Here is a 26,697-nt window from a genome sequence, read left to right as displayed (position 1 = left end):
GCCACTGCAGCCCCTCCCATCTGAGCAACCCCTAGACTCTACTTTAGCTTCAACAATGCTAAGCTCACCTGAGAGATTAAGTCTCCCCCAGTTGCGAGGAAGACGTGAGGGAGCGATGCCAAAAAGAAAACTGACTACTGCTCCGAGAGCGGGGGGAAAAAAAGCGAAACTTGCCAAAGGTCATACGGGTACCCAGATGACAACTGACTTAACTATAACAGCCCAACACGCAGCTGCCCCAGTCCAGGCTCCACCTACACCCTTAGGAACTGGGGCAGCAACTCCCATTAGCAGTGAAACTCCACTTGAGATACATGACATCCCAGCAGGAAAAAATGCCACTTTAACTGCTCTTCTGAGTGCTATTATCAATCCCCTGGAATTGAGATTGTCTCGTATTGAGCAGCAGCTTTCACGGTTAGAACAGGTGGCGCTGGATACACAGAGCAAGTTAATTCCAAATATACCTAATCCATGCCCTCCTCCTGCCAAAAATGGGCGTCCTCAGTCTGACTTAGATTTAATTAACAACACGCCTGTCCCTCCAAAAATTCCAACAGCAACAAATCCATCGAATATTCCAACCACTCTATTGGGGAGGGGGGATGCCAATATAGATGAAGGGAAGGGTGATCAGACGGAGAGCAAGGGCTATCTCCCTAAGGAATGTACCATAGATCTGCCACCAGAATGTAGCCCTTATGTGGCAATTTTGGTTGGAGTCCCCGAGCTCCCAATCTCAACCATAGAATCATACCCCTCCCTCAAAAATAAAGTAATAGACTGGCTCAATAAAAACCGACCACTTCCCCAACGCATTACTAGCGAAATCCTCATGGTACGCAGAGTATCGTGGGTGGGTCATGGCCCTAAAAACATCAAAGGCGATTGTATCCTAGTAAACTTTAAAGATCCCCGAACTGCTGATTATATCTGCAATTGGAGGTACCAGGGACAGGGTGCATTGATACAAACTTACCCGCTGTCTTATTTTTATCCACCGACCCGCAGGGATGCTATGGAGAATGGCTGGACATTAGTACAATATAGAGGTGGAGCAAGGCCATCAAGGGCTCCATCCGACCATCCACCAGCACCCCCCAAAATATCTATTCAAAATAGATACAGCTGTTTGGACCAAGTGGATTGACTTGGTCGGGTAATGGGAGCGGCGCAAACTCAGAATAACAGCAAAAGCCGGGCTGCCGATGAGGCTGAGTGTCCGTCAATAATAAATGGGCTGTCAACTACTGTTATAGAGAAACACACTCATATCGCTGAACTCCCCCCTGAACTTCAAGAAGTTATATTTGATGCTAGGCGTCCAGACGCGCAAGAGGTTATTGAGCCGCACCAATGTGAAAGCACTGTTACAATTAGGAGCGACTGTAATTCCAGGGCACCTGCGAACACTGAATCTCTGGTAATTGCGTCCTGGAATGTTGCGGGCCTACATAGTAAAGTGGCGAGTGGTGAATGGGGAACGTTTATTGATGGAATGGACATATGTCTATTCCAGGAGACCTGGGCAAGAACAGAGGAAAGGAGAATGGGATTTGCGGGCTTTCATATACCTGCACGATGGGGGGGCAAGGGTCGACCGTCTGGGGGTCTTACCATATGGGTGGCAACTCACTTGGGCTGTTCAGCCGAGTCTGTTAGCACACACTCCGACGATATACAGTGTGTAATCCTGAAATGGCCCAATAACTTTAAGCTGGCCGTTGTGAATGTCTACTCGAGGCCTGTCAGTCTAGCTAGTGAGTCTACTACGGTCGATGAACTATCAAATTTTCTGTATTCCATTCCTACGGATGTGTCCCTACTAGTAGCAGGAGACTTTAACTGCCACTTCGAACCCTTACCGGGGATGGACCATGGTGCGCTTGCAACCGAGGATGATTATTGGTCCATTCCGCAAATCCAATCTCCCCATACTAGGTCCTGGTCCCCTCTAGCGGTCCAAATAACGGCCCTCACACTAAGCCACTCAATTAGGGCTTGTAACGGACGCACCAATTCAGATACTCCTTCTAGGTGCACATACAACAAAAAGGGTCACGAATCGCGTCTAGACTACATTATGGTTCGGACACAGTCATGGTCGAAGGTCATCGACTTCGAGATTATTGCAAGGGACGACAGCGATCACAATTTGTTGAGGCTGGAGCTGGCTTCTCCGGTGATAGAACCGAAGGATTTAGGACCCACAGATGTCCGAGTAGACAGGTTAGTCCTAACGAACGACCGGCGCAGGGTCAAGTGGGACAAGGTGGAGGCATCCCTTGAGGACCTGGCAAGATTGTACAATTCAGTCTTGCCGTGTTTTATTGAATTAGATGTTTTAATAACTCAAGAACCTTCTCCAGATTTTAATATCAAAATGCAGGCCCTGCATACAAACCTTGTTATTATCTTGTCAGATATGTTTAATCCAGTATCAACCAAGAGAAAGAATAGGACCCCCCTCTCCTCTTGGTATAATGATGCTTGTCGCCTGGCAAAAAAAGAGTTGATTCGGGCTGTAAAACAAGGCAATGACAAGATCCTTATCGCCACCAAGAGAACCCATTATAAAGCTATGCTGAAGTTGGCCAAACAGGATTGGGACCATGCAAAATGGACCGATCTGTCATGCGCTCTAGAACAGAGAGATGCCCGTAAATTTTGGTCTATAGTCAACACAGGAAGTGGGGATCCTAAACCGGCCACTGAGCCTAATATAGAGGCTAGTATCTGGGAAGACCACTTCAGAGCCCTGTATGCCATCGAAGTTGATATGGACACATATCCGGCACTACCAGCACTGAATGACTCCTATGATTGTTTACAGTTTTCGCCTGAGGAAGTTGCTAATGCCATTTCGAAAATTCCATCTAGCAAGGCCCCTGGGCTAGATAAACTGCCAGGAGACCTCTTTAAACACCAAATGGAGATCTGGGGACCATACCTATGCATTTTATTCAATGCAATCTTGAGAGGAATGAACGTGCCCTGCACTTGGTTGGGTGCAGAAATCGTTCCCATCTTCAAGAAGGGTTCCCCCCTGTTACCGGCAAATTACAGGCCCATCAGCCTCATAGATGTGCCGCAAAAAATTTTTGCACGGCTCATCCTTGAACGACTTGAGGATTGGATGGAGGAGCACGCTATACTGAGCCAATACCAAGCGGGGTTTAGGAGGAACACCTCTACCATGGACCAAATCTTTCGCTTGTTATTACTATTTTGGAAAACAGCAAAGATTGAGGGTGGCAGCCTCTACATGGTATTCGTGGACCTCCGCTCCGCTTTTGACTTAGTACCCCGAGGGAAACTATGGGGTGTGTTGGCCAGTTTGGGGGTACCTCTACCAATCCTGACAATACTGATCAAGTTGCATGAGGGCAACTTTGCCCAGGTGCGCCATGGGAAGAACGGGGCTTTAACCTCTAAGTTTCCCATTGGCAGAGGGGTGAGACAGGGGTGCGTTCTAGCACCTACCCTGTTCTGCCTATATGTCAATGGTGTGATTTCCCATCTTAATAGCGCCCTTAATAATGACGCCCCAATTCTGGCAGGTAGCAGGGTGCCAGCAATCATGTTTGCGGATGACACCCTGCTACTTTCCAAATCACCAATGGGAATCCAGCGTGTCCTTGATAGTTTCGAGGACTTTTGTAGAGGTCGAGGCCTGGAAATTAATGTGAATAAAACAAAGTATATGGTGTTTAATCCTTCACCTTCCACACGGCCAAACCCTAAACTTGGATTATTAAATCTGGAAAGGGTAAAAATTTTTGATTACCTAGGAGTGACGTTGAGCGAAAATCTTTCATGGGTTCCACAAATTGCCAAGGCGCAGCTGAAACTAGCCCAGTATGCTGGGGGTATTCTTAAGTTTTCCAACACGTCCACATACAAACCAGTTAAACCCCCGCTCGAAGTATACAAGAGCCAGGCCAGGGCAGCAATTCTATATGGAGCAGAACTTTGGGGGCATTTACCTGGGTTGGAACTTCTCAAAATTGAAAATAAGTTCATCAGACAGCTACTATCGCTTCCACAGAGTACTCCGTTGCATCCTTTGAGGATGGATCTGAATCTGAGGTCGATGGATGATGAACTAGCTCTGAAGCCTCTTAGGTACTGGCACAGGTTGTGGACTACGCCGGAATTATTGTATTATAGATTAGAGCTGAAAGAAATTCTGGCAAGCAACTGTGTACCAAAAATCCCTTGGTTTGTGTTTATAAAATCCCAGTGCATCAAACTTGGGCTGGGTGATATGTGGTATGAACCGGAACTAAGCTGCAAGATGATCTCACGGAAGATGCTCACTAAGATCTATGTGGCTGAGAAACAAAACAGAGTGCAGACTGCCCCTAATATTGGAGTTTTAACCAAATCTTTTTTAAGTGTCAAGGACTTTTATCAATTCGAGAATTTTATGGATATTATTTATCCTATACCATCAAGAAAACTATACTTGCAATGGAGATATGGCACACTACCTCTGCGATCTTTTACCAGCAGCTGGGCATCAAATTCTGTTGAGACCTGCCCTGGCTGCAGTTGTGTTAAAGAGGATGAGCTCCATGTACTATTTTTTTGCCCTGCATACACAAAAGCTAGGAAGCATTGGATAGTGCCTATATGCAAAAATATGGGTTTTCGGCAATGTAGCCACGCTTTTAGAATTTTAAAAACAGACACATCTGAATGTATAGTTTTTGCAGTCTCTAAATTCCTCTTTGCAATGTGGAATAGGAGAAGGGGACTATGCACTACTTAATGTATTATCATGACATGTTTTCATTCTGAGCCAAGTTTGTCTGTATATATATTTATTTTTTTATGTACTTTTTAAGGCAAATTGCCGAAATAAAGATATTTTGATGATGATATGAAAATATGCATCCTGGAAGTCCAACGTTACCATCCAGTCTCCAGGGTCGAGGGCAGCCAAAACCTGAGCTAGAGTCCACATCTTGAACTTCTCCTTCCGGAGGAAGCAGTTGATGTTCCTGAGGTCCAAGATGGGACGCAGGCCCCCTTTGTCCTTCTTGGGGACCAGAAAGTAGTGGGAATAACAACCACCTCCTACTTCTGTTCCAGGAACGCGCTCGATGGCCCCCTTGGCCAAGAGGGCTGTGACTTCCTGCTGAAGAAGCGCAAAATGGTCCCCCGACATGCGGTGGAACTGAGGTGGCATGGCTGGAGGGGCAGGCTCGAAGGGGAGGGAGTAGCTCCTTCGGACGATTTGCAGCACCCACCTGTCCAAGGTAACAGAACGCCAGTGAGGAAGGTAATGGCGAATCCTGGAGTGGGATGTGCCCCAAAGCTCGGACTAGGAAGGCTTTTAGGCGGCAGCTGCAGGGGCGGAGGTGGACTGACCCACACGCTGGCCCCCTGTCCCGCTGCAGCGGCCGCGCAGAGGTTGTTTCTGCGCAGGCTTCTGGCTGAGCGAACATGTCGGGGCGCCCCTTCCGTGGCCACGAAATGAACGAAAAGCAGACGTGGCTTGGCGTGTGGAGGAGAGACCTAAGGACTTGGCCGTAGCCTGGGAGTCCTTAAAACGCTCCAGCGCACTATCTGCCTTATCACCAAACAGGCGAGTACCATCAAAGGGCATGTCCATAAGAGAACTTTGTACATCCCCTGAAAAACCACTGGACCGCAACCAGGCGTGGCGACGTAGGGCCACTGTTGTGGAAATCGCCCTACCCAGTGAGTCCGCGGTGTCCAGTCCACACCGGATGGCGAACTTTGCTGCATCTTTACCCTCCGCAACAGCTTGGGAAAGCACTGTCCGAGCCTCCTCTGGACACTGAGGCAGCACCTGCGCAACCGTATCCCACACAGCATGGGAATAGCGGCCCAAGAGGCATGCGGTGTTCACCGACCGCAACCCTAAGCTGCCAGATGAAAACAGTTTCTTGCCGAACTGTTCCAGCTTCTTGGATTCCTTATCCGGCGGGGCGGTAGGGAATGCGCTCTGGAAGTGGAGACTTTGATGACCAAGCTCTCCGGGGTAGGGTGGGTTGTCAAAAAAGCAGGGTCGCCCGGGGCTGGGCGATTGCACCTGGCCACGTTTTTATCCACAGGAACCCCCGTGGCTGGTCTAGACCAGGTGCCCATCAATACGTTAGTTAACGCCTCATTGAACGGTAGCAGGGGCTCCATAGAGCTTGCTGCTGGCTTAAGTACTTCAGTAAGGAGATTAGTTTTGAGGGACACCGTAGGCAGGTCGGGGTCAAGGGCCTCAGCTGCTCTACGGAGCACAACAGTGTATGTGGTGCCTTCCTCCAGAGCCACAGCAAGAGGAGAAAGAAAACCGGGGTCAAATGAGAAGTCAAGGCCACCTGCATCCTCCAACTCTTCTGTCCATTCCTGTTCCGACCCGCACTGCCGTGCAAGAGGGTCCTCAGACCCCTCCCAGTAGTCCCCTTCCTCCACAGCCCGTGTAACAGGCTGCGGCAGTGGGGGGAGGGACAGGGGAATATAAATGGTCCGGCTCCGTGTCCCAATTAGGGTCCCAACCAGGAACAAAATTGTCCGGGAACCCAGGCAAGGGCGGTGGTGGAATGAACGTAACCCACTGCGGCGCCGGGAGCGGAGCAGAGGGCGGCGCCAGAGCCTTTGGCGGAGGACCTTGTGGCGCCGGGGCCGGAGCTTCCGGCGGAGGATCTTGTGGCGCCGGAGCTGCCGGCAGTGGAGCTGGTGGCAAGGGAGGGCCCTCAGCAGGGACCGTGGGGCCCGAAGGCGCACCGGCAGGAGCCAGAGGCCTGAAAAGGCGGTCCATAGCAGCAAGAAAATCTTGCACCTGGGCAGGAGTCGTCGACGGACCCGGATAAGGTGGGTAGAACGCGGGACTCACAGGCTCCAAAGGAGCCGTGGGGGTGGGACCTCCGGCCCCCTCGTCCGCGTCAGGAGACTGACGGGGAGACGTCGGAGAGCGGAACGCTTCTTCTACTTCTTTTTATGACGTCTCTTACCCGATTCAGAGCGTGAAGACTTTGACCCCGAGGAGCAATGGTGATGGCTCCGCGCGCGGTCCCTCAAACAATCACTAGACCTCGAACGGCGCGGGGACGACTGCTGGTGCCTCCAGCAACTTACGGGACCTCTCCCGTAAGGCCTTCGGACCCATGGCCAGACAGTCGGAACATGACTGGGAGTCATGGTCGCGCTTCAGACAGTAGAGACAGACGCCATGGGGGTCGGCCACCGACATCGTATGGCGACAGGCCCCACAGGATTTAAATCCAGGCACCCCTACGTGGCACCAGGAGTCAAAGACTCAAAAATGGAAGACAAAAAGTCTCAAAAGTTTAGTTAAAAAGTGACTAGGCTATGTGCTCTAACCGGATCTGCGCTTGCTGGCGCGGAAAAAGAAAGAACTGACGTCAGCGCGCATGGGTGGCGCCTAAGTAGTCTCCGTGACGTCATCTCGGCGCCTACGACGCCAGCGACGGATGCGGAGCGGCACAGCGCCACCTTCCGACATGCAGGGGTACTGCTGACGAAAAACTTTCTGGATCCAGTCCGACGCCTGGGGATATTCTAAGGTAAGGAATCTATCACTAGCGTGTCTCTTTCGGATATAAAAATATTTATTTGTAATCCTGTTTTGTGTTAAAATGGAAAAACAATTCTTACAAAAAACAAGTAAAACCACGTTTAACTCTGTAACATTAATGACCTTGGCTCTCAGCAATTCTTGTAAGTTGATCGAACTGTCAGCCTTAATATTCTTCATCCCCCAAACCATGTCACTCAGTGGCATGCTTGTAAAGACCTTTTGGGAATATTTCCAGATATTTATAATACACAACTGGAAACTCAGTCACACCATTGTGTGCACAGATTGACGTCTTTTGTAACTTTCTCACCAGTTCAACTGTTGTGCACATTGCACCACACAACATATTTTTTGTAAGCAGAATTTAAAGTGCAGTTGGACCCAATGCCACTCTAGGTAACCTATAACCAATGCGGATTCTTTGAAATGGAGATGTGCAGTGTGTACTCAGAATATAGTTGTGTATTGTAAATCACATTGACTTCCCCCACAGGTAGAACGATAAATAAAACAACTGAAACGGGGCACAACGCAATTAGCCTGCAACAAACTAGTTTCATACTGACAGTATGAACAGTGACGAGAAGAGTAAGGACGGTTGTAAAGGTATCCTAAAGAAACCACCACATTGTGATCTTCAGTGATTTCTGATATACTACACGTTTGTGGGTTAAAAAAAAACAGCTCCTGGATAGGCACAGACAAAACCATGAGGTTCTGGTCGGTGCAGGAGATAACTTGGGCAAATTGACATAGTGGGAGCAACTGCTGAAGATCTCTATGTCGAGAGGTCTTTTACATCGGTCTATTCGTGGGCCATGGCCAACTTAGTTCGAAGATTCGTCACAGGAAAGTTCCCTTGCAAAAGCCATTTTTTAAACTCTTTTCCCCCCCAACATAGAACTTGCAGCCTTTTGCAGTTTTTTCTTTCATAAGAACACGTTTTAGCAGTAAAATGTTGCAAAGGTAAACATTTTATACTATCTCAGTTGGGCTTCTGACATGTTCCTCCAATGAACTTGGATGTGCTGTACCAGCATGGCGCGAGGCAGCAGTTGGCTTAACAAGATCCCAGTGTTTGTAAACTGCAGGAAAGTGGGTAGTTCCTGTGTTCCATCACAGACCTGACATGAGGTCTCTTTCCCAGTCTACCTCGCCTCTAAGGGCATGGTCTAGGCAAGAGGCCTGCCAAATAATGACCATGCAAGCATGACCTCCCGGGGGGGGGGGGGATCTACGAGGAGCACCTCTACTTTCCACGTGTAAAGGGGTGCAGTCCTTAATCAAGGTATAGAACTCTTGGTGACACATTTCCAAATATAAAAACCTACTGTCTAGTATAAGCAGGAGATCAGTGGGCGTATTCTTACCATTTAAACCTTTCCGTAATTGCTACCCTCTTTCTGTCAGATAATGAAGGTTCAACGTTCAAACCAAAAATGCCAGTTAATATTTTTGCACAATATTAATTGACCTGACCAGGAACCCAATCCCTTCCGGACCAAGTGAGAGATTAGACTTCTGGTCACCTCCTTTGCGTTCCCAATCTTACCAATGGGACGAGGAAAATGTAGGAGAGAAACTGGGGAGGCAGCACCACTGGGATAACCCACCCACTTCACCCCAAACAATGCAAATCCAGTTTTAAATCAATAACATTTAAGTTATTGGTGGGGTCCGGGGCCTGGCATTGTTAACCTCGCAGACCGCGAACAAGTGGAGTGCTATCAAAGAACAATGGCAGTAGTTTTGATTATTTGATTCCATCCATTAAATGTGTATTTCCCTTTGTAAAACTTGCCACTAAATGAGCCTCAAAGCTCACCAATCAGCCACTCGGTAAACCGCTTCCTGCATGGAGCCTCTCACAAGCACACCTATAAATATGTACGAGTGATGCTACAAGCCCGTGAAATATTTTCAGCCCAAATGAGAACTATAGCATGCCCTAATAATGACGTCATTTGTAAGTACTTGCAGCTGTGGATTATCTGATATAGTCAGTAGAGTAAAGGCCACTTTGCTTTAACAATCTTAACAATCTTGCGGTTTGTGTGGTAGATCTACAAGCTGTGCATCATGGGTTTCAGGGAAAGTGTTCACCAATCATTCGATGTTCGCCTAAAACTGAAATGAATAACTTCTTAAAGAAAAAAAAGCTGTAATGTTACAAATCCAACAGTGGATGGCTGGAGAGTGCCCTGCACGTGCATTTACATCAGACAGTCAGCAAACACGTTAGCCATAATCCAAAATACAAAGGGTAATTTAACTACAAAAATATTTATTGTTCAGTTAGCGTTTATTTTGCGTCTAATGTATACTTATTTTGACTTTCATAGGCTTATGTGCAAAGAAACAGAAAGAGATTTCCAAAGCCATTAAAAGGGCTCACATAATGGGTAAGCAACACCATGAAGCATTTTCAAGCAACAGGGCCATGTTTATCAAGTGGTTCATTTAACTAATATAAGTCCTCTTCTTCTTGCAGGATTTATGCCAGTGACTTACAAAGATCCAGCGTTCCTCCATGACCCAAAAATATGTGACATCAGAAATCCTGAATAAAGTATGCTGTTAACATAATGCCTCACTGTGTACTGCAACATTTCATTTATAAATACATTTTGTGCAAAAACATCTCTTTATTTAGTTAATGCCCTTCCTAAACTCCTGTGGGATGGATACACAAAAGAATGGCAAAATGCCATTGATAAGCGTTAAATCTGCACAACGCTAAGGGCTAGTGTTTTCTTTTTGCAAGGCTGCTGTATAATGCTTTTCTTGAGTTGAGCACTCCCCTTCGTAAAAACATTGTAGCTACTGTACCAAAAGCAACAAGCGGGCAGGATGAACTTCTACAGGGGGAAGGAAGGTTATTATGTTTCAGCTTTAGGAGGGCAGACAGAAGGATATACATTGCACACAATTGTCGCTTTTCTCCATTTTAAATTCCTGCTTGCTCAAGTAGGGGAAAAAGGGTAGTCAAGTGCAAGAGAAAGTTTAACACAGCCTTCTGAGAGATTTGCACCAACAAGTTTGCAGATCTTGATGGGATTTTCTTACATCCTCATTTAAATAAGTTAAGGCTCTTTTGATGAAATGGCGCTTAGTTCTCAACTGTGCAAAAACAGGGTTTGTACAGAAACGTATTTCTGAGTGATACAATAACTACCACACACCCTGCAATTCTCCCCTAGCAAACTGTAGCAAGTCAAGCATGCCGCAAATTTACCCAGGGCAAAAACGTGGTAAATTCTGATACATGCATAAGTCGGTACAGCACTTACCAATTTTACCTGTAATTCCCCATGTTTTGAGGGAATTTTTGAAATATGAGACATTAAGCATCAGCCTGGGTATTAGTAGTTACTGGGGGTGGTAAGAACCAAACCGTTTACTACCACCTTGTAATCCTTGGCCTAAGTGGAGAACATACACCAGTTAGTACCTGCCATTGTGGTTTTCCTAGGTTTATGTTAATGACCCTACCCTTAAAAAAAGACACAGAGGGCCATAATTAAGAAGCGTTCCCACCCAGATCGTTCTTTGAGAATCCTGCTCGAGAAACACACCTATTAATGGCTTCTTTGGAGCAGGTGTCCCAGTATATCCCACATGCATTCTGTTATGCATGTATCTTACACAATAAGAATTAACCAAAACACTTTTGCTACAGAATCAATAAGAAGTTAAAACCTGAGGTTTGTGTCTTGCAAAGCATGTAAAGCACGCAATTCCTTGTCAAGAATACAACGCTAATGGATGAAGTCAAAATTGCAGCTGGAATGTGCAAAACACGTTTTACAATATTTTTTTAATTTTTAATTCATGAATTAGCCCTTCAATAGAATCAAAAAAGAATTTGGGAGACAGACTACATTAGAAAGTAGGTGATGGTGGAAATTCTTGACCGCCTGCAAGTGGTTCTGAAAGATCTTCGTCAGTCTCTGTTCCACTTAATGCCAGTATTTGTTCTTTGTCAGTTTTTCTTTTGGACTTTCTCTGAAGTTGCCAAAGCCTTGACTTCTTCAATGCTTTTCGCTCTTCCTGGATTGCACTGACCTTGCGTTTGCTGCCCTGCCGTACATCAATATCTGGATAGTCGCTGTCTTCCAACATCAATGTGAGTTTTTCCGCTATATTGAGGTTCTGGTCTGTGCTGTGGCAGTGGTGCGGAATCTGCCTTCCAAGTAGTGAGACAGTACATGTCTGAAGAAGTTTGGAGTTTGGGAAAAATGCCCGCAATGCTTGACACAGGAAAACATTCTCCTTTTCCTCATCTTCGGGAGCTGGCTGGTCTCCTGTTAGACAAGTACATTGCTATTAGTAATCCACAGGGTGAAACAGTTTTTAGTTATGCAAAGTTACAGTTCTGTATTTGTCTACGATATGCACGTGGTAAAGCATTAAGTTTCACAAACCTCTCTCCAGGCTTGATGGTTGTGACAACATTGATATGTTTTATTCCTTTCTCTCCTTACAATCTAGTTAACAGGAAGCATATGTGAGGAAGACTAAACTGATTGTTTAAAAAAAAAAATGTAAAACCTGTGTACTGTTTTGGACTACCTTTCTCTTGTGGTATCACCCAAACCCTTATGTGGTCATTTGCTTGCACATGCCAATCGCACGAAAACTTTCAGCACAACGTTTGCCATAAGTAAATTATACAAAGGGTTAATATACTGTTTAATCCAAGAGAGTTTCCCCTGCATAGCCCTGCACAATTAACACAGTGAAATAATAGACAAGCAATGGGGTGTGAGGGAAGAGACAGGCAGGGTCTTGCATCAGTCTATTTCAGTAGCAGCTCCTGATACGAAGAGGTTACTTAACTGAAACTGAGAGTCTTGGGTTTGTGGGATACGCAGGTCACAGTTTAACCCCACCGCCTAAGTTAAGGCTCAAGGCTATATTTCATTTCTCTACTTACTACTCACTAAGTACAGTGGCCCCTCCTTAATGTTAAATGGCTTATCTTGATTTTGCTCCCCACCAATGGCAAGAGACAATCTGGTATGAAATAAAGGTTAATTTAAGAGAGGATAAAATTAGGAACCAACCACAGCACAACCCTATACCATCTTCTCCGTTCATCACCTTTACCAGAAGTATTCACTCCCACTATATTGCAAAGTTGGTAAAAACAGCAGACCTGTTTTAGCCGGAGAGCTGGTGACTGTTTTCACTCTCTCCGTTCAGTCCAAGATAATCCCCAATTACAGCATAAAATAATGATAAACATGGATATCTAAATATTCTAAACTTGGCTGAAAAATAAACTATGACAGATCCATAAATACTTGCGGTTGACCCTATGAATGTAAATGAATCCTAACATTCGAAATGCGCTGATCCAGAGCAGACCGGACGAGTGCAGACTGCCAGTCTCATCAAAGTACAGAATTCTCCCCGAAAATTGGTGTGATATAATCACTTCAGAGGTACTGTGTGGAGGCACTTCAGAGTGTCTGCTATTATACTGGTCTAGTTACCGTCTGCATCACCTGTGTTCTGTAGCTGTGGAATTGTCGAAATGCTGACTATATTTCCTACATCTAAATGCTATCATCTTCAGTATTGAGATACTGTTAAACTGAGGTGGACTGCAGCAACGTCTTTAGAGAGAAGGATGATTATTTGTTTTCTTAACCCGAGCACAGAACCAAGAATATGTCCTGTTCCTTCGAAAAGCGCGTAGCACAATTGAGGACTTAAATCAAGAACATCTATTTTTATTCCTTGTTTCTGCTTCATCTGGGCAGTGTTGCACTCGCCTACCACAAAGCAGAGAAAAGATTATAAAAGCGTTTGTTCGAGTTGAAGACATTAACAAACTCATCTGATACATCTACTATGGCCAATGAAGAAGGAGAGGTGAAGACCGCAGACAACAAGAGAACCGCTGATGTCAAATCTCTGTTCTTAGATTGGCACACACTGGCCGAAGAAAAATAAAAAGGGATACAGTCAGGATAGATGAGGCTAAGAGACAGATATCAGATACTGAAGATAATGATGCCATCAATGAGAAGCTAATGCATGTGATAAAGGTCCCAGATGTTAAGACCAAAGATAAAGGCTGAGGCACAATCGCAACAGAATACCTTTTACATACTCTGAATACTGTAATCTACGAGTAGGGTTATGATGGAGGTTCATGTGGAAAAAAATGCCTATGGACCTTTTTGGCAGATGCTTTCTCTGAGATGTTTATCGTGCGAAGTGCTACAGATCGTTGGCACACATGCCTGCCCGTGGGATCTCACCAACGCCCAGTGTATACCAAAACACTCAAAGTGTCAAGACTTGGACTCGTCAGTAAGGTCATCCAGAGAGAAGAGGGAGCTGTGTTACACGGGTGTGAATATTTCACAGCATTGGTTCAGGAGACAAGAAACGTAATAAAATTGACCTGCTTGAGAATCTCGACCCTATATCTGATGTTTTAAAATCTGAAAAACAACTTCTTATATGCAAAGGAAGCTATCTATGCTGTCATTTCAAGCTGCTTGGTGGCAAAGAAAAGCGCTTCCAGGTGGCGAGATCGAGGAGTCTTCATTCATTAGTGACATTAAATATCGTTGCATTAACGGAGGACCAGAAGTCTCCATAGTAATAGAATGTTTCTGTTCTGATACGATTTTAGAAGTGGCACAGTACTTTCAGGGTTTCTAAATGTTAATATTGTGACTTGTGTGGTTATAGTTGCCACACCTCTTCGGTAAACAATTGTGTTAATGAATGCTTGGCCATACTGGTTTTGTCCTTCTTGCCAACTTCGGAGTGGCTAATATGGTTAGGTGGGGCTTTCTGCCACACTAGGGAGGTGGACTTATGTTTTTTTTTTTTAGGTCTCGCCTAGGCAGCGCCCAAGCGCTGCTTCCTCTTGGAATCACTCAGGACTTTTTGGGAAACTCGTGCATGTCCTGCACCGTTTCCAATGAGCACTCGTGCATGTATGACGTTTACTGTGCGGGAGCAAGCAGCTGTGCCGTCTGTTTCCAATTATCGTGCCTACGCTTGTTTACATTTGCCTGTCTCGCGGTCGCGTTAATTGGAAACCGATAACGGTCGCGTTCACTTTTGTGGCTGCTTGTTCTCTCTGTTCCCTCTACCTCGCCTTCAGTATGCCCCTCTGCCTTTTTTACCATTTCATCATATGTGCTGACACAGTCAGCATCCTTCTGTATCTCTTTTGGGCTCTTTTCTTTGCCCATATCTCTGTTAGTCTCTCTTTTAGCATTTGTTCTCTTTCATGTGACCGAACCTCGCTCACTTTCCTGTCTCTCATTATTCACTCTCACCTTCCGACTTTCTATCTCTCTCTGTATGTCTGTCTTACTCTTTTGTCACCGTCCTTTCTCTCTCTCTTACACACTCTCTGTTCCTTCTTCTTGCTCTCTCTCTTCCGTTCTGTCTCCTCTTTCATACACACTCTTTCTGTGCCCTTCCAGCACTTTCTCTGTGTCCTAGGATGCTCTCCGCCCCCCCCCCCCCACTTCCAGGTTGTAGAAGTAGCAGGCACAGCCACTGATGACTAAAGTGCATGTAGGACCCCCATGTCCATCAACCCCTCACCGAACTCTACACACATCTGTCACTCTTTGTAGTAAATACTGAATTCCTGCCTTCTACCCGAGCTTGCTGGGTGAAGAAGTGTACGTGTGTATGTGTGTGCTGGGGTAAGAGGTCTAACTAAGCCTCCCAGAACAATCACAAGTACACTATCAAAGGTGCACTCGTGCACCAACATGGTCTGGCTGGGGTGGTGCCGGTGAGAGACGCCCTGAGTGTGAGCTGCATGTGTTTCATGGTGTGCTGAGCACTCAGTCCCAGCGCTGTCACACCCGGGGCTCTCAAACCATGAGTAAAGCACTTCTGGGCCTCCCAACACTTTCACAACATTCGAGTGCTTTGGCACCCAGCACTCTCCCCACACCATCACTCCACAACACCTACACTTTCTCGCACTTAACACGCTCACAACAATTGCACTATCTTACATACAGCACTTTCACAACACTGTACCATGCTCTCACCGGCCACCCTCACAGCACCTGAACTCTCGCACGCAACGTCTCTTGAGGGCAAAGAATTTGTTAAGTCTGACAATCAAGGAAGTATATATACCTTCAGGAAAAAAAAACATAATTAACAAGCATATGCAATGCAATAGGTCTCGCATTTACGCGAGTTGGAGCTATTGACATTGCAAATAACAATGCCTTTTGTTTTTAAAACATAAATAAAAGGCATTGTCATTTAAAATGCCAATAGCTTAAACTCGCATAAATGTGAGACCTATTGCATTGCAAATGCTTGTTCACTGATTGGCGATATTGGGATCAGAGCTATTATTTAGGATAATATGCATATGGTGGCTGAAACAGTGGCTACTGGTTTGATATCTTCCAATTCGTTGTCCATTGTGAGAGCAGCTGTATGCATCCCTTTGCAGTAGTTCAACAGGCCTGGGCATGTTGGAACAAAGGTCACATTATCGCAAGGTCTCCTAGCATCAAATAGGGTGACCTGGGTCAACAGCCTACGGTAGCCCCAAGTGTGGAACACAATTGTCATTGTTATTCTTAAAGTTATTGAGTGATCATAGCATGTGCAGCTCTAGATACACATGCTTTGAATATCCCTGGCGTCTAGTATTGGGCTCGGATAGTACAAGTTGTTTTTCTTCAAAGAAGCTTTGAGTCAGAGGATGTTGTAGGACTGCTGATTTATTACACAATGTTCATGGGCACTGATTTCACCTTCGAATGTTTTTTCGAATGTATTTAGTTACGACTACACGGACCCGACCAGGGCAAAATCCCACCTAGTAAGCCCTACACCGAGGCAGAGCATCTCTCCTGCAGGAGTCTGGCATCAAGCTCACAACCAGCCCAGTAAAAAGCCTCAGCCTCTTCTCTCCTGATGCCCTTGGACTCAGTCAGCACTGTGACAAGAATTCAGAGCCAAGCCACCATCCGCCAAGTGCATTAAGCCATGCCCCTCCTTGCCTTGATGCCCTTTCTCCGGCACGGCACCGAGCCTTGATCTATGGACTCAAATTGATCAGCTGGTGCGCATTCAAAACAGAACCGCAAGTCGAAGGCCAGAAGCCCAACCTCAACCTCCGAGGCTCCCATCCTGGAGAGACTCGCCAAATAACAAGATGCCATTGCACATTGTTCATTCACCCTCAAACATGCATGATGCCTGCCAGACCACTTCAGTTAAAACCATCCAGCACATGGCGTTTGATTTCGAAAAAACAGAGGTTAACTTTTGAGGAGGAGCTTGTCTATGAGGGACCTCAACACCCAGTGCTCCAAAAGCACAAGTACCAGACAATAAGTCCTCCTTCTCAACCTCCAATACTCGAGCACACACACCACCCCCAGTCAGTCTAACCATCTCCTCCACCTAACCATCCAGAAGGGTCAGTACATTTTTTTCAGACTCCGGCAGCCTGCACTGATGACCAAGATTGAAAGCCCTATCTGGCCAAACCATCACTGCCAGATGATACAATGATATCCTTCCAAAAGCGGCTTACCACCATAAAGTCGCCTATTATTGAGAACGAAGACTACTTTCTGGAAACAACCCTCTTTAAAACGTAATGCAGTGTGCAAATGTTGCCAGTTCTCAAGTCCAATCCAGACCATTTTAAAGAATGTCAGGGCAAGAGCTGTCACACCACATGTGGAAAAGTACAAGGCTTCTCCAATTACCCTTTTTAGGTCTCGCCTAGCATTGCTGCGCACATGTGCAGCTCGCTCGCGAGATTTAATGTTTTTGAGGAGTTTTAGTAAAGGGCTTTAAGCCCCACCCCTCTTTTCCATTGTCTGGCATCACCGTTTATGCTAAAGGGAAAGAGCTATGTATGTTGCTTCCCTTTGGCTTTTTGTGCCGGCCCACTTTGACTGGCTAGCCTGCTTTCCTTCTGTAGTGAGGGATTTCTTATCTTTATGGGGCCATGTGTTTAAACACATGGCCCGAAAAAGAGAAGAGATCGAGGCTTGTTTTGTTCTCCCTCTCGTCTCTATTTCCAGCTCCTCCACCCCACTCTCTCTGCTGTCCCTCCATCCCCCCTCCCTTCCAATCAATCATGGGGCTCTCTCAGGAAGTTCCAATCGAATGCAGGTGGCTGCTAAGCAGTTTTGTCATGTGGCTTTTGTGCCCGATGTCACACTTCAAATATAATTTACATAAAGATGACCGCCATTCAGCAACTACATCATGTGCTTTTTGTAGAACAGGCCATATTTCAAGAACACTTTTCAAGCAGATAACTATTGAATACATACATATAACTTGCATTTCGCGAGACTTTCATACGTGAGAGAATAATTCTCACGCAGAGAACCTTCAAAGTATAATTCACCAATTATGCAAAATATCCTTGACAAGTTCGCATTTTATGCGTTGAAAAAGACGGTATTTCTGAATAGACTCTTTGCATAGATGAAAGCAACATCTTATGTGCAGTTTTGGAGGGCTGCGAGAAAATGGCCGAACTTGTAAATTATGAACTAGCCCTGTCCGTGTAGCTGTAGTACATATCCCGGCCATGGCACCTGGACCCCATGAGCAGGGCTCAGCATGGGCCTCTATCGGTGCTGCCTTCAACATATGCCACCAGTCCCGGCATCCCTTCTCTGAACCCTGCACTCTGCGCACAGCACGGGTGACTCCCTTCGGTTTGGGGGGGGCTCTCCCGGGGCCGCGAGCTGCATTGTGATGTCATTAAGTACTGCGAAATTTCACTGACCCCATGAAAGTTGCAGCTGTTCCATCAGCTGGGAAAATTAGGTAAGGACGCTCTGGCCCAGAGCCCCTCGGTGCCCCTGCCCGAGCCCAATGGCTCAGAGTTGATTTATCGGGGTCTGGCACCAGAGCCAGCAGAACCCCTCACGGAATGGTGAGAAATATCTGAGAACGGAGCCTTCAAGGGTCCGGGGCTTTGCTGTGGAATTCCTTTCAGTGGGTGACTGGGCCGGTGTTTGGGTGAGAGGGGGCCACGCTATCAGTAGAAAACAGATCTGTCTGTCTGACTCTGACTGACTGACTCTCTGTCTGACTGACTGGCTCTGTTTGACTGACTGTCTGTCTGACTCCGTCTCTCTGACTGACTTGGTCTGTCTGTCACTCTGACTGACTGACTGGGTCTGTCACACTGACTGACACTCTGACTGACTGTCACTCTGACTGACTGTCACTCTGACTGACTGTCACTCTGTTTGACTGACTATCTGACTGTCACACTGTCTGTCTGACTGTCTGACTAACTCTGTCTGACTGAATGTCTGTCTGACTGTGTCTGAAACTGACTGACTGTCTGACTGACTGTCACTCTGTATGACTGTCACTCTGACTGACTGACTCGGTCTATCACTCTGTCTGACTGAGTCTGTCACTCTGTCTGACTGAGTCTGTCACTCTGATTGTCACTCTGACTGAGTCACCCTGACTGACTCTGTCACTCTCTGACTCGGTCTGTCACTCTGTCTGACTGACTCTGACTCTGTCACTCTGACTGACACTGTCTGACTGACTGACACTCTGACTGAGTCACTCTGTCTGACTCTGTCACTATGTCTGACTGACTCTGTCACTCTGACTGTCACTCTGTCTGACTGTCACACTGTCTGACTCTGTCTGACTCTCTCTCAGACTGTCTGTCACTCTGTCTGATTCTGCCTGTCACTCTGTCTGTCACTCTGACTGATTGTCTGTCACTCTGACTGACACTGTCTAACTGACTCTGTCTGACTGACTCTGTCTGTCACTCTGTCTGACTGACTGTCACTCTGTCTGACTGTCTGACTCTGTCTGTCTCTGATTCTGTATGACTGTCTGACTCTGACTGACTCTGTCCTTGACTGTCTCGGTCTGTCTGACTCGGTCTGACTGACACTGTCTATCTGACACTGTCTGTCTGGCTATCTATCTGACACTGTCTGTCTGTCTGGCTATCTAACCACGTGCTTGTGTGTCTGTCGATGGTTCTATCCATCCCTCGTTCTGCCTTTATGTCCCTCCGAAAATACTATAATATAAAAGGGAATCCAATAAATGCATAAAGCAAATTAATTTTCTCCTGGCACGTCTTTTGAGTGGATTCTTCTATAAAAGTAATGAGCCGAGTGCAATTATTGAGGTTGGAAGAATGGGCGGAGGAAAACGGTATTTTAGCTGAGAGTCAGTTTGGGTTTAGGAAGGGTCGTGGTACGATTGAGCAGTGTCTAAATTTAGAACTGCTCATCGGTAAATATACTTTGGCTAAGACCGGCACTATTTACCTCTGCTTTGCGGATCTAAGTAGTGCCTTCGACCTGGTGGATCACGGTATTCTGTGGGCAAAGTTGTTAGAAATGGGGGCCCCGGAGGGTATCGTATTCTTTTTAGCACGTCTTTATACCAAACTGAGAGCATGTGTCCGTTATGGACTTAAAGGTGAATGCACGACCATGTTTAAGATTGGACGTGGAATACGGCAGGGATGCGTGCTGGCTCCACTGCTTTTTACACTTTTTATTAGTGAGATAGACTCTTTTCTTAAATCCCTGGCAGTGGATGCCCCTAAAATTAATAATGAATACGTCCCTGTGTTACTTTACGTGGACGACGCGGTTTTAATTTCACGTACCCCATATGGTCTTCAACAGCTGTTGGATGGTTTTATGCAATTTATCCAAAGCAGAAAGTTAGTGTTAAACAAATCTAAAACTTATGTGATGGAATGTGGCCACAGGCACGGAAAGAAACAGCCCCCTTTTTTTATAGAGGGACAAAAGGTTCAGGCTGTTGACAACTTTTCGTATTTAGGGGTCACTTTTTCTAATAAGAATACTTGGGCAAATGAACATAAGAACGTTCGGTCTAAAATGGCTAGAAGCGCTCATGGTATATTTACAATGGCTACCAAGTTAGGAGATAGGCGGGTTAATGACATGCTGAAGATTTTTCAATCACGGTGTGTTTCAATCGCCTTGTATGGAGCCGGCATTTGGGGCTATGCCCCGGCAGGGTCTCTTCAGGTTGAGGAAAATGTTTTCCTGAAGAGACTTTTGTGCCTACCAAGCTCGGTCTCCAATGCCTTAGTACATAATGAATTGGGTATTCACCACCTTGCCGATTTGATGCTCCTTAGGCCACTGACCCTATGGCACTCCATTTGGATTAAAGAGGAGACCTCTCTGTGCAGAGCCATCATTTCTGATTGTCTTTCTCTGGATCATTACTTAAAGATCCCATGGCTAAAGTATGTTGTGGATAACTTTCGGGAGATCTTCAACATTAATATCATTGTGGATCATTATGGGGCAGCTGAGTTATCCAAATCTGATCTTAAGCAGTGCCTCTTACATCAGCTCTCCATCAGAAGGCATCAAAATAGCTCTGATTTATTATCTTATGTTTCCTACCACGATCTAAATGAATTTGTGGGTTTTCAACCATATTTGTCTCAAGTAACTTGGAAGGCACATCGGTTTGTGTTGACCAGACTTAGAATGGGAATAGTCCACAACCTTGTTACCTTCCCTTCTTTGCACCTACATCCTGCTGGCCCATGTCCATGTGATAACACTACTTCCCAAAGCACTGTGCACTTTCTTTTGCTCTGTCAGCTGTATAAACATTTCCGGACTGCCTATTTGAAACCCCTGTTTGTTAAATTTGGGGTCAGATCATTAGGTGACTGTATGAGTTTACTTTTTAACTTACATCACCCCGATGTGTGTTTTTATACGGCCACTTTTCTTCTTAAATCAATCAATGCGAGGAAAAGTATGCTTTTTTAATTGTTTTAAGTCTATGTATTTCCTGCTTCTGATTGCTGCCATATTGTTGTCTTTTAATGTTGTGCTTTTATGAACCTGTTTTTTGTTCGAATAAAGCCTTATGAAATGAAAATGAGTGGACCGAGTCCCCAGATGCACTTCAGTACCCCCGGGCAGCTCTGTGTGCAACTAACACGCGCTGGCGTCTAAAACTACTACCAAAAACATACTGGCGCTAGACGGACGCCTTGTTATCGACAGCTCGCTCGGCAGTTACAGCAACAAAAAAACAAAACGCAAAAAAACACACACACCCCCCCCAAAAAACAACAACAATTCCGCGAAATTTACGGCCATCTAATCTTTTTTATTCGGAATTGTTTTGCATGGTACATTTTTTCCCGAAGTATATTTTGTAGGTTTAATTGAAAAAACAATACGATAAGCTGATTCCTTTGAAATTGCAACATTTTAGCATTTACTAGGCAGGCCTTGCCGCTGTGCTACCTTCTGCACGGAGAAGTGGAGGTGCGCTTTTCTTGAAATCTTTTATTTTGATAATTCCATATTAAAGTCACCTGTTGCCACAGCCATGTGGGGTTTGCTGCTGGAAATAACAGGTGACACTAAACTCATCTCGCAGGTTCTCATTTGATCTTAACACGTCGACCCGGCCTTTCTGGAATTCTCCTGAAGGCTGCATGAGTTTGTTAGGCAGGTGCACTGACCCGCTGAGCTTTCTTGCAGCACTGTGGCAACGAGGCGCTCGTGCAAAACGACGAGTCATGCTGTGAACCTGGTGGTCACAGTACCAGCCAGACTACGGCCCGTGTATATTAGTATACGCCGCGGCCCCAAATCTCTAAATGCTAAACAGTTTAACCCCTTGAGTGCCCCGCCCTTTCCCCCTCCTGTGCCGGGCATTGTATTAGCGGGTGGGGTCCATGACGAGATAGTCTCGTCATGGGCACAGCGCAACCGCGCTCCATGACGAGACTATCTCGTCATGGGCACAGAAGGGGTTAAGCAAGAACTGGAAAAAAACAATGCGAGACAGACACAACACCCAGACTCACGCAAAACAAACTGAGAGAAGATAAAAGTACAACCATATGTACAAATGGGAACAAAAACAAATTAAAGACAAATATTTTTTTCTTGTTCGTGGAAGACGAGCAGATGAAAAAAAATCCAATATTCCTGGTACTTGAATAACAAGCATTTGCAATGCAATAGGTCTCGCATTGTCAACACTTTGAGCTACTGGCATTGTAAATAACAAACCTTTTATTTATTCCAAGCAAGTTTAGAGGAGAGGGAGGGCCCTGGTGACGTCATCAGAACCTGTCGGTCGGCGCTGGCTGCCATAGCAACCGTTTAGCAGCATTGATTTTAACCGTGTGCGCACAGGGGTAAGGGGGATGGGGCATATTCAGAACCGAGTCTTGTGTGAGTTTCTGGAAGGCGAGGTGACATCATCCGCACTAACGACCATAATTAGCATACTTAGTGATGGCACAGTCTGGCTCTCTGGCTAAAGGGCCCGATTGAAAGTCTGTCCTTATTCCATTTTCCTCTACAGGCCCCGTCTGGTTGGCACGAGGCCGGGCTGTCGTTGATGGATCGCGATATCCATCACAAGGCGCGGTTGTGGAGGAGCTGGGATCCTAATGAGCAGTAGTAATACAGCGCTACAGGCAGGAGTAGGCTGGAGATGATGGCATGGGCAGTGCTTTAAATGGAAAAAAATAAGTGCAGGTACTCCCCAAAAGGTGCGGTGGACTGGGGGGTGGAGTGTGGGGCGGGACTAGGGGCCAGGGGCAGGGCTAGGTTTTCAACCTTGCCAAACTTTATATGCAAGAAATCTAAGTGCAAAGTAAAAACATCAGAAGTATCTGTCCTATGGTTATGGCACTAATAATAAAGGTAGGTTCAAAACGGTCTCTGAATTTTGCCATCAAAGCTTTGCATGCTGGAATTTTTAGAAACCCTTACTTATAATGAGAAAGGAGAACTACAAGTCCCAGCATGCAAAAGCATTACCAGCTAAAATCCATAACTGTTTGAAAGTCTAAAGCATTCCATGGAGCTGTCTGTCGCATTTGGGTTAAACGTGGTTTCCCATTCAAAACAAGCGGTTTAAATGCACCAAACCCCCCAAAAATTGTGTTGCCTTTAAAGTGTTTTTTTGTTTGAGGGTGATCGGAAAATTGGCGGCAAGGGCAGGGATGTACATTCAAGTAAAAATGCTTAATTTAAATTGCTGATGAACTAACATTTACAGTCATTTAAAACAATGGCATGCTGAAACGCTGTACTGCCCTGAAGAATACGCCGCAGACCATCTCCATTAGTTTTATGGTCGACTCTCAACTCCTACTGTGCAGGATTAAAGGGTAAACAAAACACCCGGCCGCCTCACCCCTGCTGGAAGAATTACAGAGACCCAGGAAAAGATTGCTGTGTCAAGGTGAGAAGAGCTGCTGTTCTGGGGCTCCTGTGCGAACTCTGCTCAGGATTGCAAAATCAGAGTTGAGTGTTTAAAGTACTGCCGAGGCACGAGGCCATGAAGCGCACCACCTGTGTCAAGGCAAGGCCCCCCCATGAATACCGGTACTCTCCTTGTCCTAGGAAAAGTTCCGGTACTCAAGAGGCGATAATTAAAATGTGCCGGTACTCCGTACCGGTGAGTACCGGCCCATTTAAAGCACTGGGCATGGGAATAGGATACGACAGCTCTCTACCACTAACAGCAAGCTGGGGTCAGAGGTCATACTTCATTTGCTTCTGTCCATCATTCATTGCATTTACTAACTCCAGGCTTTCAATTTGATGTATAACTACGGTTTCCAACTGGTATGGGCAGTCTTTTAAATGTGCTGGTTGTTACAAAAATTTGTAAATCTACTGAAGCGGTATTTTTCAAAATTACCAGTCCATTCTTTAAATAATAAACGTAAGTAGAACGCTTTTTAAAATGTGTTCTAGAGCTGCCTTGATGATCCCCGACTAGCACACGTAAACAAAAACAGAAGAGCCATGCTAACAAGCATTGAAAATGCAATAGGTCTTGCCTTTGATTAAGTTAAAGCCATTTGCTTTGCTATACAATACCATTAGCAAAGCAAATTGCTCTAACTTAATCAAAGGCGAGACCTATTGCATTTTCAATGCTTGTTACAGCAGAGTTTAGGTCCCCCCAGATTCCTTGGTGGCACATACTGCCAGAAAGACACGCACAGGCAACAGGAGGCACCCCACCCTGAGATAGATAAAGTTAATGCCACCAGTAAGCAGGTAATGGGTAGCGCAACTTCCCAATTGTGCATTGCTAATTTGGTGCGGCTACTGTTGGGGGTATGGTCAGTTTCACTGGGACGAAATAGAGGCACTCATACAACACCTTCCTGATGCCCATGTGAAAAGGGGTGAAGAGCTGGTTGCAGAGGGGAAAATTATTCCCAATGCAACAGACCGTTGTACCCTGGACGTAGCGGACACCAAATTCTAGTGTTGTGCTTTGCAGGCATACATGGTTTCATTTCTTGAGCTTTAACCCGGAGGACCAGCAACACCTCTTCAACATCTCATTCTTTGGGGAATATATTTTTGGACCCCAAGTGGATGAGATGTTGGAGAACATGAAAAAAAAGACACCACATCTGGGAAGTTTATAGGTGCCCTCCTGTCTTAACACCTCAAAGGCCAATTGTCGTAGGTAACAATCCAAGGTGTGAGGCAAGACCACACCAGCTAGTCAGCTCCAAATGTAACAGCAGCAGGCATTTTATGACTCCTGGTCCTGATAGGGGTACTAGAGAGGAGGCTGCAGGGCAACAAGGGCAGGGTAGATGTGGTTCTGGGAAAGCAACCTCTGCTTCCAAAAACTGACTCGCCCACACTCTCCTCTGCAACCACACAGCTCCTATTAAGACAAGGGATTTTACCTCTCATGGCATGGAATTCACCTTTTATCAATGGGTGCTAGCTGTAGTCCAACAGGGCAACTTCTTAGAATTGCATAACACCCCACCCAACATACCGCCAAGCCAATCATCATTTCCTTACTCTCTTACGAGAGGTAGTAAGTTCAAGTGCTCCTTCAAAAGGGCACCATCCAGTCACTGCTCCCACACCAATAGGGAAAGTACGTTTACTCAAAGTACTTCCTTCTCCTAAAAGACAACGGTAGATATCAAGAACACCTACTTCCTTATTCCCATCCACCCCATCCATCACCAGTACCTCTCAGGGGCAGCTCCTCCGTTGGAGTGGAGGAGTGTCACCCCACTTAAATTACCCCCAAAGCCCCAGAGATTAAAACTAAAATGATAATTCATATCCATTTTATTTTTCATTCACTTTGTGAGCAGTAAAGATGCCTTTAAATTTTGTTATCTTGTCACATTTGTGCCGCTTTCAGAGACAGCGGTCAAAAGTCAGTTTGTCTTCCTACATTTACTTCTCTTTCTGTGACTGAAGTTAGAGGATTTTCAGCTCACCAGAAAATGCGAGTAGGCCCTAAAAATACCTCGTCCTGTTAATATCTGGCACGCAGTAGCGAGTGGGAGAGTGGATTTTTCGAGCCCTGAAGATTAACGAGGCAGGTCTCCATGGCCTTTATCCTAGTGGCATCAAACTGGGCCAAACAGCCCTGTTACTCAATGTTATTCAAAATGTCAATAGAAGCTTTCAATCAGACCAGACCTTTTTACACAGCAACAATGCAAATTCTGGTACCCAGACCCCAAGCAACTAGCACCTGAGGTCGCTCAGTCTGGATACCTACCTCTCTCAAGAGTGTATGTCGGTCATGCGAGAGGCTCACACATCTAATATTTGTGCATGCTATGCACTCCATTGGAAAAGGGTATCTCCAAGCAATTAGATCCCTTCTAAGTTAAGGTGAGGGATATAATTTCCTACATTTTACATAGTCAGAAGGCAGGTCTAGCAGATACCTCTATACACCTGTTGGAATATGGCCCTCTCTGAAGGATCACCCCAAACCTTTTGCCTTCCTTCTCCTTTTTCTCCGACCTTTTTGTTAGCCTTAGGACTCTGAGCACTTTACCACTGCTGACCTATGTTCCCTTTAGGCAGCGCACGTGAGCGCACAGCCTTGCCTCTTCTTGAGCCCAGATTGTCTCTGAGAGTGCCCAGGCCACTTCCAGGAGCAAAAGGGACAATAAAAGGACATTTTGCCATCGCCACACGGCACGTGTTTTCACACCCGCTGCATGGCGCTGACGAAATTTCCTTTTATTGTCTCTTTATCCAGGCGTGAAATCTCCTCTTTCTTCTGTGGCAGGCTACACTGCAGGAGGCCCAGGACATGCCCCA

At 45.9% G+C, this 26,697-nt stretch overlaps 2 protein-coding genes across 2 annotated transcripts in view; one reads left to right on the top strand and one right to left on the bottom strand.

Moving 5' to 3' along the window:
• The window catches only part of MRPS18C (mitochondrial ribosomal protein S18C), a 115,231-nt gene extending 105,079 nt beyond the window's left edge, over window positions 1-10,152 (top strand). The window contains exons 5-6 of the mRNA XM_085636578.1: window positions 9,907-9,966; window positions 10,056-10,152. Coding sequence (XP_085492704.1) covers window positions 9,907-9,966; window positions 10,056-10,132 — 137 coding nt within the window. The 3' untranslated portion in view covers window positions 10,133-10,152. The remainder of the gene's footprint in view (window positions 1-9,906; window positions 9,967-10,055) is intronic.
• The window catches only part of ABRAXAS1 (abraxas 1, BRCA1 A complex subunit), a 210,143-nt gene continuing 193,293 nt past the window's right edge, over window positions 9,848-26,697 (bottom strand). The window contains exon 9 of the mRNA XM_085636577.1: window positions 9,848-11,868. Coding sequence (XP_085492703.1) covers window positions 11,447-11,868 — 422 coding nt within the window. The 3' untranslated portion in view covers window positions 9,848-11,446. The remainder of the gene's footprint in view (window positions 11,869-26,697) is intronic.

This window comes from Triturus cristatus, chromosome 2_1 (genome assembly GCF_964204655.1).
Source record: "Triturus cristatus chromosome 2_1, aTriCri1.1, whole genome shotgun sequence".
NCBI lineage: Eukaryota > Metazoa > Chordata > Amphibia > Caudata > Salamandridae > Triturus > Triturus cristatus.
Note: the sequence above shows the minus strand (reverse complement) of the source record. Positions and strands in the feature narration are given on the sequence as shown.